General features: G+C 41.2%; 1 protein-coding gene across 12 annotated transcripts in view; it reads right to left on the minus strand.

Moving 5' to 3' along the window:
* Positions 1-4,091: 4,091 nt before the first annotated feature.
* EP400 (E1A binding protein p400) overlaps positions 4,092-23,384 on the minus strand; it is a 110,566-nt gene continuing 91,273 nt past the window's right edge. For 10 of the 12 annotated variants that reach the window (XM_060785659.2, XM_060785653.2, XM_060785662.2 and 7 more), the window contains 6 exons: positions 21,846-22,049; positions 19,929-20,124; positions 18,034-18,158; positions 16,968-17,126; positions 16,687-16,764; positions 4,092-6,440 (listed from right to left, as the gene is read on the minus strand). In XM_060785659.2, the coding sequence (XP_060641642.2) occupies positions 6,171-6,440; positions 16,687-16,764; positions 16,968-17,126; positions 18,034-18,158; positions 19,929-20,124; positions 21,846-22,049 (1,032 nt within the window). In that variant the 3' untranslated portion in view covers positions 4,092-6,170. The remainder of the gene's footprint in view (positions 6,441-16,686; positions 16,765-16,967; positions 17,127-18,033; positions 18,159-19,928; positions 20,125-21,845; positions 22,050-23,384) is intronic. The other 2 variants (XM_060785663.2, XM_060785654.2) reach the window with 1 other exon arrangement.

The raw sequence follows: 23,384 nt of genomic DNA on the forward strand, positions 1-23,384 counted from the left end.
TCTGGGCACCACAAATGAAGAGAGATATTGACAAGCTGGAATGTGTCCAGAGGAGGGCGACTAAAATGATCAAGGGTCCGGAGAACAAGCCCTAGGAGGAGTGGCTTAAAGAGCTGGGCATGTTTAGCCTGAAGAAGAGAAGGCTGAGAGGAGACATGATAGCCATGTATAAATATATGAGAGGAAGCCACAGGGAGGAGGGAGCAAGCTTGTTTTCTGCTTCCCTGGAGACTAGGATGCAGAACAATGACTTCAAACTACAAGAAAGGAGATTCCATCTGTACATTGTTTTTTGTAATAATTGTGCATTGTAATTGCTTATTGGTAATTTATGGATAATGTGTTAAGTCAATTGTTATATGTTGTATGGAACCACTGCTGTTTCTACTGTTTTTACTGTTTGTGAACCGCCGTGAGTTGCCTTCGGGCTTGAGATACAGCGGTATATAAGCAAAGTAAATAAATAAATAAATAAATAAATAAATAACATTAGGAAGAACTTCCTGACTGTGATAACCATTCAGCAGTGGAACTCTCTGCCTCGGAATGTGGTGGAGGCTCCCTCTTTGGAAGCTTTTAAACAGAGGCTGGATGGCCATCTGTCAGGGATGTTTTGAATGCAATATTTCTGCTTCTTGGCAGGGGGTTGGACTGGATGGCCCATGAGGTCTCTTCCAACTCTATGATTCTCTTTCCAGTTGCATCTGGACCGAGAACACATCTTTGTTAACTGAGGCGAAAAACAATTGTTAACATTGACAATGAGTAGAGGTCAGGTTTCATCTCCCACTTTACATCTCTGAAAGTTGGGTGTAGGAGATATGTCTAAGCTAAAACTTTTTGACATTATATTTGAAGATCATAGCTTTTTCCTTAGGGCAGGGCTGTCAAACCCATCAACCTTACAGTTCCCTTCAAAGGGCTGTTGAATCCATAGATTGAAAATATCCCTAGATGGAGGATCCGTAGATACAGAGGGCCAACTACAGAGTCACTGAGTTACAAACATCCGACTTACAAATGACTCCTAGCTCAGAACAAGGCTGAGACAACAGGAAGTGAGAGAAATCTACCCCGAGGAAGGGAAATCCATTCCTGAAAGAGTTATCATGGGGGGAAGAGGTCTCCACTGAAGCTTTCCCATCAATCCTTGTTTTCACAAGCCTTTTTTTTTTTCAAAATCCAATTATCACAGGGACAAAGTGAGAGGAAATCTTCTGAACAGGTGCACAGACAGCAAAGGAAACACCACAGGGACGTTAACTCTTCCCTATGCTATCCAAAGCTTATATATGTTTGTGTGTATGGCTCGAGTTACATTTTAAAAATGTACCTGTTCCAAATTAGAAATTTAACTTAAGAACAGACCTACAGAACCAATCTTGTTTGTAATTTGCAGACTGCCTGTACATAGTTTTTTACATTGTGGGCAGTGATCTTTCATTTTTACCCAATTTGCATGCCTGAATGTTGCTGAATGACAACTCCTATCACTTTTGATTATCTGCCGTGCAGACAGGGGTTGTTGTGCACTTGTGGCTCTGAGGTTGGGGAAACGTTAAGGGACATTTTAAAGTCAGACATCATATCCATAAGCCTTGTATGATTTGAGGCTTTTTACTCTTTGTTGTGGGAGGGACTGCAGGTCATGTGATCAAATTTGGGCTTGTTCAGACTCCAGTTTAGAAACAGTACAGTTTAGACTTCAGTAGGAACTGTATGCTTAGAGACTTCAGTAGGAACAGTTATGTTTTCCGACTCTCGGACTATACAGATTCCATTGGACTTTCAGACTAGACAGAAACTCCATTAGACTCTCAGAACAGAGAGATGCTTTAGATTATGGACTGCTGATTATAAGAAATCCACACAGATAAACTACTTCAAATCCTATCTGTAACTGGACCGATAAGCAAAGTATCTGTATGCTGAATACATTAAGCTTATGAGTAAACCAACTATGTTACCTTTACAGAAGTCTGCTTCTTTTTGTCTCTTGAGAGCATGATTTAAGCCAAGATGTTTTAAGGGTGAGCAGATGTTTTTGGGCAACCAAAACAACACAGCGGCTTTCGATGCCATCGATCATGGTATCCTTCTGGGTCGACCCTCTGGGATGGGTCTTGGGGGCATGGTTTTGACGTGGTTCCGGTCCTTCCTGGAGGGTCGTTCCCAGATGGTGAAGCTGGGAGATGCCTGCTCGGACCCCTGGCCTTTGACCTGTGGGGTCCTGCAAGGCTCTATCTTGTCTCCCATGCTTTTTAACATCTACATGAAACCGCTGGGAGAGGTCATCCGGAGTTTTGGAGTTAGGTGCCATCTCTATGCAGATGACACACAACTCTATTACTCATTTCCACCTACAAAGGAGGCCCCTCGAGTGCTGGACAAGTGCCTGGCCACTGTGGCTATCTGGATGAGGACGAACAAGCTGAAGATCAATCCCAACAAGACAGGTCCTCCTGGTCAATCGTAAACCGGATCGGGGTATAGGGTGGCAACCTGTGCTGGACGGGGTTACTCTCCCCCTGAAGTCACAGGTCCGCAGTCTGGGAGTCCTCTTGGATTCATCGCTTACGCTTGAGGCTCAGGCGTCGGCGGTGTCCGGGAGGGCTTTTGCACAACTAAGACTTGTGCGGCAGCTGCGACCGTACCTCGCAAAGGTTGATTTGGCCGGGGTGGTCCATGCCTTGGTCACCTCTAGATTGGATTACTGTAATGCGCTCTACGTGGGGCTGCCCTTGAAAACTGCTTGGAAATTCCAACTGGTCCAACGGGCGGCGGCCAGGATGTTAACTGGTGCTCCTTACAGAGAGAGGTCAACTCTCCTGTTTAAGGAGCTCCATTGGCTGCCGTTTACCTTCCGATCCCAATTCAAGGTGCAGGTGCTTACCTACAAAGCCCTAAACGGTTTGGGACCTGCCTACCTGCGTGACCGTATCTCCGTCTATGAACCCACGCGCTCCCTTTGCTCATCCGGAGAGGCCCTGCTCATGATCCCGCCTGCGTTGCAGGAGCGTTTGGTGGGGATGAGGGACAAGACCTTTTCTGTGGTTGCCCCCCTGACTTTGGAACACCCTCCACAAAGACATAAGATTAGCACCCACGTTGGCAGTCTTTAGGAAGAGCTTGAAGACCGGGCTATTCCGATGTGCCTTTCCGGAATAGGAAAACCCCAGCACTATGTCCCAGAAGCACTTTATTAGAGTTTAAGATTCTCTGCACATTGCAGTTGCCCAGAAATCCAACATACCACCTGTCACACCCAGCACTTTTTTAATCTGTACCCATCACTTGGCCCGGCCCTGGTTTTTACTGTGTTATGGTGTAATGTTTTGTTGTTATTGCTTTATGTTTTTGATTTGTTTTGAATTGTTGTTGTTATGCTGTTGTTGTGTTGAGGCCTTGGCCTGTGTAAGCCGCATCGAGTCCTTCGAGAGATGCTAGCGGGGTACAAATAAAGTTTAATAATAATAATAAAAATAATTCTGAAACTCTGCTGTGTGTATATGAGTGCTGGTGAATGCCATTTTCTCAAAAGGTTATGACTCTAACAGGTCATGCTTTTTACCTTTTGGCATCATTTTTCAAAAGGTTGTGACTTCTAACGAGGTTATCCTTTTCCAAAGATCATAAACTCTCCATAACGATTATGGAGATTTCCATTGTCCAAAAACAGAGCCAACTGTAGCCTTCCAGATCTCACTGTATCCCAGTGGTTCTCAACCTGGGGTCCCCAGATGTTTTTGGCCTTCAGCTCCCAGAAATCCTAACAGCTGGTAAACTGGCTGGGATTTCTGGGAGTTGTAGGCCAAAAACATCTGGAGACCCCAGGTTGAGAACCACTGCGGTATCCCAAATACTATCAGCTCTAGTCATGATAATGTCTACTGATGAGGAACACAGGACTTGCAGTCCAGCACCTGGAGGGACAGATAAAATGACACAGAGGGCTGGATTCTTCCCACGGGCCTTGAGTTTGACACATTGCCGTAGGGTCTCTGGAAGAAAAAACTAAAAATATTACAGGAAGAATCAGAACCAAGAAGACAATGTAAAATACACATGTTTAAAAAACTACAAAGAACAAATGTTATAAAAATGTAGTTTATTACACTTTCAGATAGGATACACCACAAGTCCTTACAATCCTACAGGTCAAGTACAAATGTTTTAATGTTCATAAAGATATTTACACTTTTTTTGATCAGCATTTTTAGTAAACGTTCCAAGACGGAAGGAGGAAGAGACAGAAAAGTAGGAGAAATCTCATTTTTATCATCCCTGTCCACGGAAACAGACATTGTTTCAGCTGACATAAGCAAAATAAGTATATTGCGGCTGTAAAATGCAGTCTTAACTGCATTTTGTATATTCACATCCCACTGCATTTGTACACAAAGGCTTAAAGGTCTGTCAGAAGTAATACTTCAATGTTTTTAAGGGAGGGAGGGAGGGAGGGGTGTAATGATCCAAGAACCAGATTGTGCATTCAATCCCACTTCACTTCTGAGGAGGCTAGCTCTTGAACAATTACTAAAGGGAACAATTCAGTATCATAAGTTAATCTACAGTTGATTTTTGCTATCTGCATACTAGGAGGCACATAAACCATTGGGATGGGGAAAAGATGGGGAGACTCAACAGTCTGTCTCTTAGCTCCTTTATGGAGTTGTCTTTTTTTTAAACGTAAACACACAACACACGAGCCCCTAAAAATACAGTATGTTGCAGCAAGAAGACTACGTTGGCAAATCAGGAGGAAGAAGCTGGAATTCTGCATTGCAGAACTAGCAAAGATGTCTAATTCTTTGTCTAAACTATCCTGGATATCAAATAGTTCTAGATCAATAATCTATCGACTGATGACACACTAAAATTAGTAAGAAATGGATATGGACGCCTGATATGATCTCAAGCTTCGGTAAGAATATTTTTCCAAAGTTCACCTGAAGACAAAAATCTGCAACTTGTTTTGTTTTTTGAAAGACTGACAACATTTGATGCCCCCATCTGCGCTCACATTTCCCTTACATTTATGTCTATTCTTTTTTTGTGGGCAATAGCCCACAACTTTTTCTTCTGTTTTTTCTTAAGCTACCCAGTATTTCCATGGTTCATATAGCATCCCATGCAACTTTAATAGTTAGAACAGCAAACCATGGCAAAGGGAGCTGCTATTCTAAAAATACTTCTAGGTTGCATTGGAATTTAAATGCAGTAAGGGAAATTTAACTTCCAAAATTATTGATTACGAGGCGGACCTTTATCTTTAATAAACCAGTTAAAAGTCCATCTGCTAGTTTATGCAAATGTAAAATTTGAAGGAAACGTTCCATTCTCTCTTTTTGTTAAGCAGAAGTGTAACTGAATTTTGAAATGGGTTGTAAAAGTAGAAATTCCATAAGATGAACATACTTCTGCACTGGAAGCTTCATGTGAAACAAGGGCAACAAACTCTGCCATCATAATAAAACATTTCCTTTTTACAAATTAAGGAAGCAATATTGTTAACAATTAAACACAGCTATTATCACATAGTATTTATTTACCAAGAAAACCCACATGCTTCAGATAGTCATTACTTTAACAGTGAAATATGGAAGCAAAACAAAGGGTAGGGATTTTTTTAAAAAAAAACTGTACACCAAAGAAACAACAACATGCTACTAGTAAATGCTTGTTTTTAAAAAAGACAAAAATGCTGCAATATGGTTTATAATTAGAAGCACTTAAAATTTTGACATTGGCAAACTATTGCAGGAATTAATTCCAAAAGGTCTTCCTCTATCTAGACATAGGTTTGTGGAAACTCACCTAAACAGTAAGGGTTTTGCCAATCCCATCATTCTATTAAATTTTTCCCTAGGAGTGATTATAATGTGACCTAATGTGTGCACAAATTTACTGATGTTGAAAAGTAACCACATTGTTTTCTGAGGGTTCTTGGTGTGAAATATTTACACTACACATGGTTCCAAAACAATTCTTGAAACTATTTGGAATCAATTTTCCTGTCTGATGTCTTTCTGCAAGTCAGAACATGTGAAGGCATTCAGGAAGACGTAGATTCATCAATGAACCAAGCCCCACATTTGCCAGATTGCATAAAATGATTGTAAAAGCGGTGCTTCTCTCCCCTTTCTAATCACGGCTCTTAGATTATGGAATTAACTAGGTTTGCTGGGTGCCTTTAACCTGACTGGCGCTCTCATCTGCACTTTTCCTTGCTGAGTCTGGCCATCAGATGGTGCTGAGGCCTGGGCTTGGTTTTGTACTCCTGGGGCCTGCATCTGGGGAGAGGTTGTGACAACCTGCTGTTGTATCAGTTTCTGTGGGACCACTTGAGCTGTAGCAGTAGTGGCAGCAGGGATCACTTGGACTTGATGCTGGCCTGCAGTCGTTTGGGACAAAGTCACAGTCTGTGGTTGGGCTTGAACCTGAAAGAGGAAGAGAAAATGAATTCCAATGTACTTTGATTTATTCTATTCTGTAAGCAGCCTTGGGTCCTATGGTAGGAGAAAGAGGATAATGTAAATTAAAGAAAGAAAGATATGTAAGGCAAGTCACCAGCAATTACATTACCCTGCAAATGCTTGGCCCGGCCTAAGATCTACGAGGTATGGCAGAAAAGTAATGAGCTGGCAACACTGTGCATGAACTGAGAACGCTGTGACCTTCCCCTTCACATGGCAGTTAAGTTCACCACTGCCGTGGGCTCAGTACAAGTTTGAACTTGCTACAGTTACTATGCAATTGTTGAGAGCCTCTGATGTGAAGTTGTGTTTGTGAAGTTCATTATGAAACAGACCGGCAAAAATGAGAGCAAGACTCTGCCCATCACATTTTGTGTAAAGCTTGGATAATCCGCTACTGTGACTTATGAAAAAATACAAAATACAGGGTTAGTCAAAATGCATAGGCCAATAAGCCATTCAATTGAATGGCTTATTGGCCTATGCATTTTGACTAACCCTGTACTTATAGAGAACATTCCCTATCCAGGCTAAAAAATACTTATAGAGAACATTCCCTATCCAGGCTACAAGTGTTCAGATTGTACAAGGCCTTTTCAGAGGGCCAAGAAAAAATGGAAGGCAAACCTCAACCTCAAAAATGGTTAACAATGTAGAAAGAGTGAGGACTCTACTGATGTCAGATAGTCAAGTGAGATTGAGAACGATCAGTAGTGAGTTAAATCGGCTGCGCCAATCCCTGAGGAATACGAGCATTTTATTGAAATAGTGAAAACCTGCTCACAGGCCTCGATACCGAGAGGCTGCAGAACCAACTACCTTCAGGGCATTACTCCTGAAACAGCTGCCTTGTTGGAAAACTATTACAGGCTCCACAACGAAGATCCATTTAGTGAGCAGACCCTTCAGGCAGCGCAGAGCATTGTGTCCTCCATCTCTGAAGCCAAGAAAGAACAGTGGATCAAGCTGATCACAGAGGTCGACATGGGCAGGAGCAGCCAGAAGGCGTGAAGGCTGCTAAGACGGTTGAGCAACAACCCCTCACAACGTAATACCCATGCCAACATAAAGGCAGACCAGATAGCACACCAACTCTTGAAGAATAGGAAACCCAACTTTGCCACCAGAGTAGGAAAGAAACCAATAGCCAGACAACCAGAGATTGAGAACAACAACCTTCATGAACCCTTTACATCTACTGAATTGGACATGGCTCTCAATAAATGTAAAAATGGCAAAGCAGCTGGCCTGGATGATCTACGGATGGAACAAATCAAGAACTTTGGTCCAAAAGCAAGGCGCTGGCTGCTGGAGCTGATGAACAACTGCACTGCATCCTGTCAGATCCCCAAAATCTGGAGGAAAGCAAGAGTCATCACCATCTTGAAGCAAGGCAAAGACCGTAATGACTCAAAAAGCTACAGACCAGTCTCCCTGCTGTGCCACCTCTACAAAGTTCTGGAGAGGCTTATTTTGCATAGAATTACGGAAAAAATAGACCCTTGTCTGATCCCACAGCAAGCTGGCTTCAGAAAAGGCAAAAGCTGCACATTGCAAGTGTTGAACCTGACTTAGCACATAGAAGATGGCTTTGAAAGGCAGCAGATCACAGGAGCTGTCTTCATAGACCTGTCAGCAGCCTATGATACTGTGAACCACCGCCTCCTCCTGAGAAAAATGTGTAATATCACAAAGGACTACCAACTCACCCACCTCATAGGAAACCTGCTACAAAACAGGAGCTTTTTTGTTGAGTTCCAGGGCCAGAGAAGCAGATGGCAGAAACAGAAGAACGGCCTGCCTCAGGGGAGCGTGCTTGCTCCATCCATGTTCAACATCTACACAAATGACCAGACACTGCCAGAAGGGACAGAGTTTCATCTATGCTGATGATCGTGCTATTACTGCTCAAGCAGGGAGCTTTGAGATGGTAGAACAGAAGATTTCCGAAGCTCTAGGTGCTCTTACTGACTATTACAGGGAAAACCAGCTGATCCCCAACCCATCTAAAACACAGACATGTGCCTTTCATCTCAAGAACAGACAAGCATCCCGAGCTCTGAAGATCACCTGGGAAGGAATCCCACTGGAGCATTGCAGCGCACCCAAATACTTGGGAGTCACTCTGGACCGTGCTCTTACCTACAAGAAGCACTGCCTGAACATCAAGCAAAAAGTGGGTGCTAGAAACAATATCATACGAAAGCTGACTGGCACAACCTGGGGATCACAACTGGATACAGTGAAGACATCTGCCCTTGCGCTGTGCTACTCTGCTGCTGAGTATGCATGCCCAGTGTGGAACACATCTCACCACACTAAAACAGTGGATGTAGCTCTTAATGAGACATGCCGCATTATCACGGAGTGTCTGCGCCCTACACCACTGGAGAAATTACACTGCTTAGCTGGTATTGCACCACCTAACATCCACCGGGAAGTAGCAGCCAATAGTGAAAGGACCAAGGCAGAGATATCTCCAGCTCATCCCCTGTTTGGGTATTAGCCAGCACGTCAACGACTTAAATCTAGAAATAGTTTTCTAAGATCTACAGAGACACTCGCTGGAACACCTCCGCAAGTGAGAGTCCAAAAGTGGCAGGATCAAACCCAGAACCTCAACCAATGGCTGATACCAAATGAGAGACTCCCCCCTGGGCACACAGAGGACTGGGCGACTTGGAAGGCGCTGAACAGACTGTGCTCTGGCACCATGAGATGCAGAGCCAACCTTCAGAAATGGGGCTACAAAGTGGAATCCTCGACATGCGAGTGTGGAGAAGAGCAAACCACTGACCACCTGCTGCAATGCAACCTGAGCCCTGCCACATGCACAATGGAGGACCTTCTTGCAGCAACACCGGAAGCACTCCAAGTGGCCAGATACTGGTCAAAGGACATTTAATCAACTACCAAACTCACAATTTTTGTATTTTGTCTGTTTGTTTGCTTTGTTCTGTTAGAAATGTAATATAATCAACTGGCTGCCCTGACACGATAAATAAAAAATAAAATACCATCAATCCGATTTTAACACAGGATTTGGGCATGAGAAGTCTAAACTGAGATGGTTCCAAAACACCTCACAACCAAGCACAAGGCTAATTGAAGGGATGTGCATGTTGATCTTCTGAACTTGATCTTGAGAGGGAGCTAGAATCCTCCTGTTGCGTGATTGGATACAGATGAAGATGAATCATGGATTTTCAAGACCAAACGCCAAAGTCAGGAGTGGTACACTGCAAATTCTCCCAAGAAATAGAGAATGAGCAGATTGAAAATCAGATGAATGCTCATTTGTTTTTATTTTTTTGAGAGTCGGGATCATCAAGACATTTGTGCTTCCAAGGCAAAGTGTCAATCAAACTTTTTAATCAGAAAGTCTTTGGAAGATTCAGGAAGAGGGTGGCATGTGTGCAACCAGGCATTGTACACACTTGGATGCTGCACCACATCACACAGAAATCAGAAACAGCAAGCTGAGTCAATGATTTTTTGCACCCCCCCCCCCCCCAACACACACACAAACATTCCTGTGGTCCTCAGCCCCCCTTATTGGCCAGATCTCAACCCCTGTGACTAATTTGTATTCCTTCAGTCCAAAAACCACCTGAAAGAGTACCACTTTGCTACTTTGGATAATATCTACAAAAGCATAACTGATGAGTTGAAAAGCATTCCCAGAGAAGCCTTCCAGTTGAGAAATATCCATATTAATAGGACAGGCAGAATTGTCTAGAAAACTTGCTAACTCATTTTGGACACAAATCCATAGATCGGTCGAAAAAATACTAGAGGTTAAATTTGATTTAAGACCGGAAATATTATTATTAGGGCTTCACAATCTCAAACTAGACAAAAATGAAGATAAAATACTCTTTTATTTAACAACAGCGGCTAGAATGGTCATAGCAAGAATGTGGAAAAACAAAGAAGTTCCATCACTGGAACATTGGGTTGACAAGATATTGGACATAATAAACATGGACATCTTGACACAGAGAATTTCCCAAAGTTATAGGAAACCTCAGAAAACCAATTGGAACTCAATAATAAAATTTATAAAGGAGGAAAACAATGGGCTGTACACAATAGAAATGTAACAACAATCCAAGAAAATGATTAAATGTTAAAGAAAAAATAAGGGTCTAATCACCCGGAGCAATTAACAATAATGACACTTTTAATACTCCTAAGAAAGCAAGCCATAAGGCACAAAACAAAATTTAACATTTATACAGAATATACTATGGAGAGAGGAGAACGAGAAATATAAAAATCAAATGTAACATGCAAAACCTATTATGTTTGTACCACGACGGATAAACCTGGAAGTACCAAACCCCCTCCCCTCGTTGTCCCCCTTCCACTACCCCCAGCCCTGTCCCCCCACCCGAAAGCATCACCCACCCCTCCCTTACCCCCCTTCTTCCTACTGTATACTCCTTTTGTAAACTCCCTTTATACCCATTACCTGTTTTTAACAATGTATTTGTGCATGAAAATCAATAAAAATTATTTTTTTAAAAAAAGAAAACTTGCTAACTCTATCATGGACACAAGCAATTTTATTTGCAGCATTTAGGAAACTGGTTGTAAGACAATATTTCCTTGCAATTAATCTTAGTCAGTTCTTTTTTTTTAAATATCTTTATTTGGTTTAAATATAGAATACATAATTATGAATAAAATAGATTTAGATAAATAGTATAGAATTAGAATAGAGATGGGTAGGGATAGAGATAGGGAGGGAATTGTTGGGGGTTTAAAGAGTGGTGGGTGAGGATGTAGGTAGGTAGATAGATTTGGGATAGAAAGAGTGAGAGGAAGACAGAGGAGAGGGGAAAGTAAAAGGTTCAAAGTATATAAAAGTGTAGTGTTCTTGACCTCTTCTATGAGGTTCTTTCCTTTTCCTTTCTCTTTTTTTCCCTTTTCTTGTCTCGTTCTTATCTTTTCTCCCTCTTTTCGTATTATCTGTTGTTTTCTCTTCGTTAAATGATTATTTTCAAGTTTTTTTTCTCCATTAAGTATGTTATCACTTGTTTCCAGTCTGTCTCTTCCTTCAGCGAGCCCTTCTTTTTTTTATAGTAAATGTGTCAGTTTATCCATATTTCTTATGTCAAGAATTTTTGTCAGCCATTCTTCTTCAGGGGGTTCTTCTTTTTTCCAGTGTTTTGCATATGAAATTCTAGCTGCCTATAGTAATAGGAATAGTATTTTGTCATTGTTTTTGTCAATTTTTAGGTCATGCATTCCAAGCAGAAAGGTTTCTGGTTTTCTAGGTATATCAATTCCAAGCATCTCTTGTAGTTTTTTGGATCTTCTTCCAATAATTTGTAGCTTTATTACATGTCCACCATAGATGGTAATATGTTCCTTCAATTTCCCCGCATTTCCAGCATTTCGAGTTGACATTTTTATAGTATTTTCCTAATTTATGGGGGGTTATATACATCTATGGGCCATTTGATCCAATTTTCTTTTAATTCCATTGCACAATTTTAATTTCTGATTCCATACCTCTTCCCATTCCTCTTTTTTGATGGTTCTCCATATGTTTTCTTTCCATCTCTTCATGTAGCCTTCCTCTTCTTCTCTTGTCCAGTCTGAAAGTTTTTTAAAAATAAATTTTGGATATCAATTTGCTATCGGTTTGCATTATTTTGTCCCAGAAATTTTCCCTTTCTTCGAATCCTATTTCTTTATCTGTCTTAAAGTGCTCTTTATCTGCCAATATTGATACCATGATATGATTTTGTTTAATTCCTGTTGTGTCTTCATCTTGATTTCTCCTTCTTCTCTTTTCAGTATCTCTTTATAATTGGGCCATTTGTTCCAACCTGTTATCCTCCTTTGTGAAGCCTCGAGTGGGGAAATCCACATCGGTGTTTTTTCATAGAAGTTTTTCTTGTATTTTTCCCATACTCTCAGAAGAGAAAAAAGTGGTTGCTGAAGTTTTTTTTTTTACTTTGGCCTTCTTGTACCAAAGATACAAGTGCCATCCATATCTTAGTTCGGCCCCTTCTAAATTTAATAATTTGTCTTTCTCCAGTTTTGACCAGTCTCTTATCCAAATTAAGGCACATGACCCATAATATATTTTGATATCTGGTGTTGCTAGCCTGCCTCTTTTTTTGTCTTCTGTCATATTTCTATAGCTTCGATTATCCCTATGATATCATCGGCAAAAGCTCTTAGGTTGTAGTCCTGTCCTTGTATTCTTTCTCCCTTTATTTCTTTATCCTCTCTTATTCTATCTAATGATATTTCTAATATTAGTATGAATATTAGGGGTGATATGGGACAACCTTGTCTCGTTCCTTTCTGAATATTGATTGTCTCTGTCTCTTGGCCATTCATTATTATTTTTGCTTCTTGTGTATCATAAATTGCACCAATTATATTTTCGAAATAATATCCCATAGCCATTTCTTTTACAGGGTGAGGCAGCAAAACTTCCTTTTTGCAAAACTTAATAACACCCATTGTATGAATCAAAATTTTTTAAATTGTTGAGTCATTTGGCGCATAAATATTACATATTAATGTTTTTTTTATTTCTCATTGTTATTGTTACCCCTACAAACCTCCCTTCTTCATCTTTAAATGATAGGCATGCCGGGATGTCTTTGTTTATATAAGTGACCCCCCCTTTTTTTTTTTCTGAGGCTGAGGCATAAAATGTTTGTCCTAGAATTTTGCTGTCCAAGTGTGCAACATGTCTTTCGTCTATATATGTTTCCTGGAATGCAATCACATGAAACTTTTCTTTTTTAATTCTATTGAATATTTTATTTCTTTTGTTTGGAGAGTTTAACCCATTATTGGAGTAAATTTTTATACTATCAAATATTAGTTATCTTCTTGTTCTCTTCTTTTTCTTCTCCTTCCTCTTCTTCTATTTCGGCTTCTTCTACATTGACTAGATTGATTATTTCTGTACTACTTACATTCATTTTGTAGTCCCCTATGTCCATTTCTTCTTTTTCCAGGGATTCAGTGCGTAATCTTTTCCTTTCCTTTTCACCTTTCCTAATTCTATTTTCTTTCCTTTTTCCCTTGTGATTTTCTTCAGAAATGCTCTTGCTGTCTCTTCGTTGGTGATCCAGTATTTTTGGTCCTTGAATGTAGCCATTAGTCCTTCTCCTCTCTTCCATCTGAATCATATTTTCGGCTTTTTAATTCCTCCGTCAAGAAACAATACTTTCTCCTTCTGTTCAGGACCGATCCTGGGTATTCTTTCAAGATTATTACTTTTTCCCTTTGTAGAAGACAGATCTTTTGCTATTCATTTTTAAAACTTCGACTCTTGATATCTTTTTTGAAAAGTGCACAATTATGTTCCTCACAGTCTTATTCTTGCGAAATTTGTGTTCACTCTGTACATTCTATCTGTTTGGTCATTTATCTCTTGGTCAGGTCTTTCCATCAATTCAGATAAAATTTCTATTACTTTTTCTTTCTTCTTGTTCTTCCAGGATGTTTCTCAATCTTAGCTGATGTTCCATCTCTCTTGTTTCTATGATCTCTTGTTTTTCTTTCAGCTTTTCATTTTTAAGATCTAGATTCTTCATCTTTCTCTCTAAATTTTCTTGTGCCTTTTTGATCTCTTTCCTCTCATTTTTAGTCCTTTTAGTTCTTTTTGCATTAGCATAATTTGTCTTCATACCACTTATTTCCTCTTTTATTTCTTTCCTGAAGTCACACATTTGTTCCTGTGCGATTTTCTGGTATGCATCTTGTTTTTCTTGAACTGTATGAAATTCATTCATAATTTCTTTCAGCATTTCTTTCATGTTTAATTCTGATCCCCTTCTTGTCATTCCTTTAAGATCTCTTCCTTCTTTCATTTTGAGAGTTGCCATTTCTTTTCTATCTGCTGTCTTCTTTCGTTAAGAAATTAGAGCTATTGGGAGATTTATTATTATTATTATTATTATTATTATTATTATTTAGTTATCTTAGTCACCTTTAATCTTTCTTCTATATCTCACATCTGTTGTAATCATGCAGTACTCATAAAGTCCTTTAATCACCTGTAAGTTTCCTTTTGGGTTTTCTCAGGATGGGCTATTCTGGGATTGTTTTCTTGTGGGCACGGTACCTTAGATTCTGAGGTAGGCAGATTTTTATTTTTTTTGTAGGTAGATTTCTAAGTTCTAAGTTGAAGTTCTAAGTAAGGGCTTGGGTAGGAAGGATTTGAAAATTCACTTTTTTACTTTTGTTGTTTTGTGTTCTTTACCCTTATTTCCTTATATTGTCTTCCTCCCGCTCTTCTGTGTTGAGTTGTTTGTTCTTTGGGTTTGCTTTTCCTTTTTCCTCTCTCCTCTTTCCCCTTTCCTTTCCTTGAGTTATTGATTGATTTCTTAGAATCTCTTACCTTCTTTCATTTTCTTTCCCTCTCTTTGTTTCTTTTGGACTTCTCTTTGTCCTTACTTCCGCCTTATTCTCTAGTCTCTTCTGCCCCTCTTCCGCCCTTCTCCCTTTCTTGCATTACTTCCACCTATAGTGCTTATCTCGCGCTTTCTCGCGATGTTTGTGTTTGCTTGCATCCCTTCCTTGTTTCACCATCGCGTTGCTCCGCCCTCTCCCTTTCTCAGTCCCTCCGGACACACTCTCCTTCCTCCCAACTGCGCACAAAGACAAACCAAGCTTCCAGCTTCAAGGTCAGTCTTTGCTTAACCCTTTGTTTGATCCTTGTTTCTCTCGTCCTTCTTCTCAGCTGACTTCAAATTTTCCCTAATTTATTTTGTGGGTCTCCCCTTATCACTCTTTTTGTTTTCTTTCCAATTTCTTTTTTATCCTTTGGGCCGCCCTTTGTTTCTAGTTTTTCCTTATTTATTCCAAATTGATGTAGCACTTATTTAAGGACTTCAATATTTCTTATTTCTCATTAAGTTTTAAGTCTTTTTCTTCCATAAATAAGAGCATTCCCACCTCCTTCCAATACCCTTTACTCAATACTCACTTCTTGTTCCTCTCTCGTGTGTTATAAAAAGGTGCGTCTGGTCAGAGATTTGTAGGGTCCTTGCATCCCCGTTAGCTTCACCAAAGCCCACCGTACCTAGGAGCCGTTGCCAGGTCCTTTCAGGTGTCTCCTCTTGAGGAGGGGCCCCCCTTTTGGACCATCGGCCAACCCCAATGGTTCCATCGTTCCCTTGCCTCGATCCGCTAAAGGGACGGGAGCTTTTGCTCTACCTGGCTGCTTCTGGTAAAGCCGGCACCATGCGGAGATCTAAGGTACCTGTCTCTCCGCCATGCTGCGCACCCCGAAGCAATCTTAGTCTGTTCTGTGTGATGCACAATACCTTTCAGAGACTGTGTAACCAAGGTGCATTCCTGTCTCAATGCCAAATGAGAAACCAGCTAGAGAATAGCAGGACGTAGGAGGTCAAGAAACCCCTTGCCAAATGGGACTAAAGAGAAGTTTAAAAAAAAGTCTAGATTTCTCAAAGCTAAATTTAAAAGGACAAGACCTCAAGGCAGACAAACAGCAAGCTGAGTCAGAGATCTTTACTGTCTTTGTCTGACTAAGGAAACAACACTTGAAGAAAAAGTCCAGAAGCTTAGCTTCTCTGCAACTGACAACCTGAAGCTAGAATGCAAACCCAATATGAGTAGAACCAGAAACATGGCAGACACATGCAGTAGAGCAAATTTTGTTATGCTGGCTGAATGATAGCACAAACAATTCTGTAGTACTAAAACTATTAGAACTGTACCCAGAGAAGGGTGCTCCAGGTATGTCTTCTAATATGACACAACTTCCTTGTTTAGAATAGAAGCATTCTTCTTACAAATTCCTCCTTTCCATCTTTGTGTCTTAACTGCTCAAAGAAAGGAAACAGCTTCAGTATGGCCAGGCTTAATTCTCTATAACCAATTCAAAACTATTCATAAAGGTTTGGATTGTACGATTTTGACTATGTATGGATCGGTACTATGAAAGGAAAGGAAGTTTCTTATTAGTATACACTGTATATTAATGAGATAAAAATGTAAATCCTTTAACTTCTGCAGGTAGATCATCTTTAACTAATTCTCCAGATCTGCAGGTGAACTTGCAACAAATCTCTAATCAAATGAGTGGTCTTCCGGATAAGGCAGTATGGGCAAGAACGAGGTGCTAGAAGCAGCCATACAGAATATATATATCTAAACAGAGATTCCAAACGATAAAACATAGAAAGTACATTCCAGAGAACCTTACCTGCTGGGAAACCGAAACCACCTGCTGAATATTGGCCACCGCAGCCTGCTGTGAGACCACTTGTGGAATCTTTGCAACCTTTAGAAAAAACACATTGAGGGAGAGGTTCCTGGTTAAAAAAGATACCTTGTATTCTGGAATTTTTTAAATTTCAGCTCATTCCTGGGGCTCCATACTGATTGACCTGGCTGAATATAGATCCTGCACAATTCCCAGGGAATGTGAGAAGGGTACTTGACTTCCCCCAAACCCAGAGTGATTAAAAGGTAGGCTACCTGTACCTGTATTTGAGTCTGGACCTGTTGTGTTCCCCCAGGTTTCTGGGCCTGAGAAATTGATGTTGGTAGGAACTGTGCTTTAAGGGCTGGCTGCGTCGCATAGACTTTCTGTTGCTGTGACGTCTGCTGTTGAGCCTGAACGGGAACTTGTTGGGCATTTATCTGGAGCAGCAAAACAGAACAGTGGACTCTCGAGTCAGAGTCAGGGCAGTAAAACCCAGGACCTGCCATGCATTTTGAGCAGTGGGAGTGCTACCTGGGACTGGTAGAAGTTGTAATGCAAAACACTGAAAGCAAATAATTGCCTAGACCAGGAGTGTCAAATCCATTTTCACCAAGGGCCACATCAGCCTTATGTGGACTTTTATAGGGCTACTGAATTCATGAATGGAGACTCCATGGATACCAAGGGCCAACAATAATATTGTTATATAGTGGTCAGTGCTTTTTAGCTTTTTCCCAATTTGTGTCCCCAGGTGTTATTGAACGACAACTTCCATCACTTTTGATTATCTGCCATGTGGACTCAGGATAATGGGAATTGCCCTTATAGCTCTAAGGTTGGGAAAAAGGTTAAAGAACATTTTAACATCAGACATCATATCCACAAGCCTTGTCCCTCAATTGAAACCCCACTCTCCTGACTAAACAGAGCAAACTAACACCTTCCAGATCACAACTCCTATCAGCTCTACTCATTATGTCTAATGACGAAGAATACAACATCTGGAAGACCACATGTAGAGTTATAGTCCAGGATCAAGAGGGCCACATACAATGACATGGCGGGATTAATTTGGCCCACTGGCCTTGAGTTTGAGACATATGCCTTGGACCAAGAGGATGTGGTTAAGTGCAGGAACACCTTCAGGGTGTACAAGCTGTGTTTTGATGCAAAGGTCTAATCTCCAAGCAAATGGCAACAAAACCAATAGGCCACTTTATCCAGCCATCAAGGTTAATGGCCATGTGGCAAATGCAATCCTCAAGTTAGAATAAATAACTAAACTGTAACATGATGTCACAGAAAGGAAGACAATCAGTAAGAGGGAGAGAGAGTTGAAGATACCTTCTGCTGAACTGCAGGTTGTCCTTGTGCAACTTGAGGCTGGATGGCTTTCTGCTGCTGAGCTGCTGGGTGATGCTGCTTCAGCTTTAACAGGTGTTGCATCTGGGTCACAACTGTCTGCCCTCCTTCAGAGGATGAAAAAACAGAGGCAAGTGTCCTTAGCTGTGCTACATCTAAGACACTGTTTGCAATCCTGACCATTCATAGCTTTCGAATGCCTGCAGCAGGAACTGCAGCCACCAGGGTATCCTCACTCTTTCCAGCCCAAACTGATGAGTAAGATGTTTCTGTGCCAAGAGGCAGGGGACTTTCTCTTCTCTGTAAACTGCTACTCTCTTTTCCTGCTAGCCATCTGTCCAGCTGGATTTTTTAAAAAATAAAAAAGCAGATTAGGACTGAGAGGGCGGTGATGGAATGGAGAAACACAGACTTCCAATTGCCAGGATCCAGCAGCATGGCTCCAGTTAGCAGGCAATAAAGCTTAGCTGGCAAAGAATGGGATCCTTCTTAGCCAATCCTATTCCAGTTGTCTGTGCATTCCCTACAGCACACAAAGTAACTAGCTTTCTCAAGAATCCCTTACTGAGCACGAATGAACAGCAAGACAGAAATGAATGAGGAAGGTGGAATTAACCTGCCTTCCTGGTATGCCCAACATGTTAAAAAGTTACACATTTAGCCATCAAAATGGAAATAATAAAACAAGTAGAGCTTGGTGAAAGACAAAATCACCACTGGATGCAGTTTGGAAGAAGCCTCTGTTGGGTCCCTGAAAGATTCAAAATGTTCTTGTTTACTTGTGCACAGCTTGCCTGACCCATTTGCTTCATTTCATGCAAATATCTTTTAGTTCTGAATGAAAAGATTGCTGAACCATGTCGAACTGCTCCTTTTTTTCACTGTAAAAGTACCTTTATCTATTCCTTCCATGTCATTTTGAACTCTCTTACCAAATATGTTGTTAATGTCCAGGAACATACCTATTTTCTTAACTGATGTATATCTGTATTCATCCTGTGTAGGGAAAATTTGTGGAAAACTATTTTTATCTTGAGGAGGCAACCCAGGTGGTGTGAACAGTTGCCCTTTTTTTCTATAGCCACTGTCTCTTGTCTTTCTATGTCCCCTAAAAAACTCTAAAGCAGTGGTTCTCAACCTGTTGGTCCCCATATGTTTTGGCCTTCAACTCTGAGAAATCCTAACAGTTGGTAAACTGGCTGGGATTTCTGGGAGTTGGAGGCCAAAACACCTGGTGACCCATAGGGTGAGAACCACTGCCCTAAAGGGAAGGGTTGTTTTTCTTCTTGGGAAGGAATGGCCTTGTAATGAGGGACGATGCCTTGGTCCGACTGATGAAAAGCAGATATAATTAATTAGGACATTGTTCTGAGTGGCACGTAACCTTTTGGATTGAGCAAGGTATAAAAATCTTTACAACTTTATATCTCAACCTAATGCTGAACCTTGATGCAGGTGGAGAACAGGAAAGTGTTTCATATCAGCCAAAACTGGGATTGTCCTCGTTGCTCTTGCTGTTCAAGAGCAGTTCCCAGTAACAGATTAAGATGAATTTGTTTGGCGCACATTCTGCAATTCCCTGCACAATTGATTTGTTCAGAGCCATGTCAAAAACGTCAGTCATAACCACAGTACAACAAAGCTTGAGTAAGCAACATTTTGGACTCCAAGTTCCAGAATCCCGAATAGCCCTGCTTGAAAGTGCAGTCCAAAAATATGTTTTCTAAGTTCTGAAGAACAGAGAAATTATTCTCCCAAAACTAGAGGGGAAAAAACCCAAAGTGAAAGAGCCAATTTTGCCCAGATGTCTTTTTGTCCTCATTGCCCCCTACTAACTTACCTACACAAACTTGAGGTTCCAGAAGTGGATGACCTACCTGCTGCTTTCTGTGGCTGCCCAATTGCGACGCTAATCCCAGCAACGGTAACAGGGAGTGTGGTAACACCTGCTGATGACACCACTGCAGCCGGAACAGACACCACTGGAGGCTTAGCCAAAGCCACTTGGGCTGCTTGCGGGGCCTGGGCCTGGATCTGACCTTGCGCTTGAAGCTGGGAAGCAGCAACACGAGTCTAAGCAGTAAGGGATTGGCGATTATTGTACAAGCATAAGAAAGACCTGCTACGGGGAAGCTCACATTTTTCCATCGCAAGCCCAATGTTCTCCAAGAATCTCCAAACAGAACAGAGTCAAAACAAAACTTTCATTCAAACTAGCAAGATCGGGGGTTTTTTCAATGACAAGTAGGCAGAAAAATAAGATGTGTGAATATTTGTCTTCTTCATGTAATAATGTAACACACCGATAAAATTCTTCAGCACATTGCAAAAGGAAATGGGTGAGTTTTCCCTTTCATAAGTTGTTCAGAACTAGCAAAGAGCATTTAGAAAGGTTGTACTGTGAGTGCAGAAAACCCTTATTAGAGCTCATTAGAGCTCAAGAAACTGCCTCCAACCATCTTTTTAAACATTGATCCATGAGATGACGGGTTTTCGGATTTTGGCTTTTTTGGTTTTGGACTTCTGTTTTACTTATAGAAGTTCAAACTAACTACTCCACAAGATATATGATTTTGAAAAAGCACGATTATAAAGAAACAAATCAGAAAAGAATGAGAGATTTAAAAACGGGGCCTCAAAAGATATGGGCAAGAGCTAGGATGATTAGCTGACCATATTTCCAAAAATGTATCTTCATACACAGATAAAGCAGCAAGATTATGTGACCACTGGCCCATGAATAGTGAATATTATCTTTCCAACATTGGAGGATAAGGCTTTTTTTTTTTCAAAATGGAAGCACACAGGGCGCAACACATGCTATGAGCCAAGCTATCGAATTGACACCGCCACATTCAAGTACCAGCTGCTGGTGCCGGGTTTGGGGGGGGGGGTTATGACAGGAGGAACTAGAGAGGAAGAAAGTTATTTTTTATGCTCAACAAGTAAGTTTTCCACATGTAAAAAGATCATACTCTTATTACATAGGTGGGGAACGCAGTCCTTCAGGGGTTGTTGTACTATGACCCCCATGAGCCTCTGCCTGCATAGTGAATGGTGAAGGATGTGAGATATGCCTGTTGCTTTTACACATATGCTTTTTTTGTTTGGTTTTTTACTTTGTCATCAGTTATGCTTTTTGGTTTGCTATCAATTAAGATCCAACCTGTCCAAAGAATATGTTGCTACTGCAAACTGCTAATTCGAAATAATTAAAGATGAGCTCAACACTATGCATGGACACCAACTGAGAAAATAAGAGTGAGCTCAAACTATGTATTAACTAAAAGAACCAGTAGCTAGAACCGCTGGGCACAGCCAAGCCCAAATTGTGTCAACTACAGATGGAAGAGAGTCAAAACTGACAAAAAGTGAATGTAGCTAGCTGTTTCTGGTCAAGCTGACCCAATAGTAATAGAAAAAAACATGTGCCAAGTGATACATGATGTAAGTAGAGGTGGGATTTCATTAGGTTCCTCAGATACATGTAAACTTTGGCATGCCCAGTCGATGGGGAAACAAGGAGGGACTAGTGTCTCAACAGAACTGGACTTTTCTGTTGTTGGGGTGTGCCTAATTTGATTGGGGCACCCCTCTTGTAAGAGAGTATACCAATAAAAAACTTAACTACTTCACCTACGTTTCAAAACAAAGGATGATGATGTGAACAGACATCCACCATTAGGAAGGGCTGTACCATCCCTATCCTTGTACCAGTGATACCCCCAGTCTAACTGAGCAAATCTCTAATGCTGACACAAGAGCTTCCACTTGAAGCACAAAGGGAAACTTACGAGGCGAGCCACTTGGAGGTTGGTGACTGTGGTGCCAGTGAGGACTGCCCCTGGTCTTGGTGCTGTAACAGCCGAGAGCTGGGCCTGCTGCTGCTGCACCTGGACCTGAGCTGCTTGTGGCTGGGCTCCTGACTGGGCCTGCTGCTGTGGAGCCTGCTGCTGAGGAAGCTGCAGCTTTTGCTTCTGCAACTTGATTAGCTGCTCCTGAGAAAGGGGAAACACAACAAATACTGTATTTCATCACGTAATAGTATCCACCGCATACGAGTCGGTGGCAGAATTTGTATTTTCATGTTCCTCACATAATAGTCACAGAGCTGTTTGGAGCTCAACCAACCTTCCTTCCCTCCCTTCTCTGAAGGCAAGGCAATTATGAAATTGAGGTCTCTAGAGCTCTTCCCTCCTTTCTCCAAAACAAGGAAGTTAAAAAAAAACCTGAAACAGAAGTCCCTGAAACTTGGATCTTCCCTCCTTCCTCCAAAGAACTCAATTTCAGATTTTGTAAAATTCCTTGCCTTCAGAGAAAGAAGAAATGGAGGGGGAACTTTCCTCTTCCTTTCTCTGAAGGAAGGCAAGTAAAACCAAATGGGAAATGAGGCCCTTTTGTTTGAGGCTGGATCATCTCTCCCCTCTCCTCTGAGGTAAGGCAGCTTCTTTTCTTTTTTAAGAAACCAAAGGCAGATTTTTGTTTTCATCAGGTAATAGTCACACACCCCTTTATTGGGTTACAAAGGGGATAAAAGTGTGACCATGAGGTGATGAAATAGAGTAAATTCATTGGCTTTCAATTCAATGACTAGTATAGGCAGTCCCCGTGTTGCATACAAAATATGTTCTGCAGGATCAGTCTTAAGTTGAATTTGTGTGTAAGTCGGAACAGGCCTGGCATGAACTAATGGCTGGCACACGAGGGGAGCATTGCAGCTGCAAAAAAGGCACTCTTGGTAATTTGGTCATTACAGCTGCTGCATGCTTAGAATTCCTTCTTTAAACATAAAAGTGTTAGAACACTAAAGCTTCCAGCCATTGGGTGTGAAACCAGAGAAATAGCTAACCTTCCCTCAAGGAGTCTGTGTTCATCCTGCCTCATTTTCCTTAGGGTGTATTTATGCTATAGAATGAATGCTGTTTGACACCACTTTAACTGCTATGGCTCAATGCTATGGAATCCTGGGGGCTGAGTACTGGATGGCCTTGAGTGTTTTCTGTTGGTCATGGGGGTTCTGTGTGGGAGGTTTGGCCCAATTCTGTCATTGGTGGGGTTCAGAACACTCTTTGATTGTAGCTGAACCATAAATCCCAGTAACTACAACTCCCAAATATCAAGGTCTATTTCCCCCAAACTCCATCTGTGTTCATATTTGGGCGTATTGAGTGCTTGTGCCAAGTTTGGTCCAGATCCATCATTGTTTGAGTCCACAGTGCTCTCTGGATGTAAGTGAACTACAACTCCCAAGCTCAAGGTCAATGCCCACCAAACCCTTCCAGTATTTTCTGTTGGTCATGGGAGCTCTGTGTGAAAATTTTGGTTCAATTTCA

This window comes from Anolis sagrei, chromosome X (genome assembly GCF_037176765.1).
Source record: "Anolis sagrei isolate rAnoSag1 chromosome X, rAnoSag1.mat, whole genome shotgun sequence".
In the NCBI taxonomy this organism is placed as follows: Eukaryota; Metazoa; Chordata; class Lepidosauria; order Squamata; family Dactyloidae; genus Anolis; species Anolis sagrei.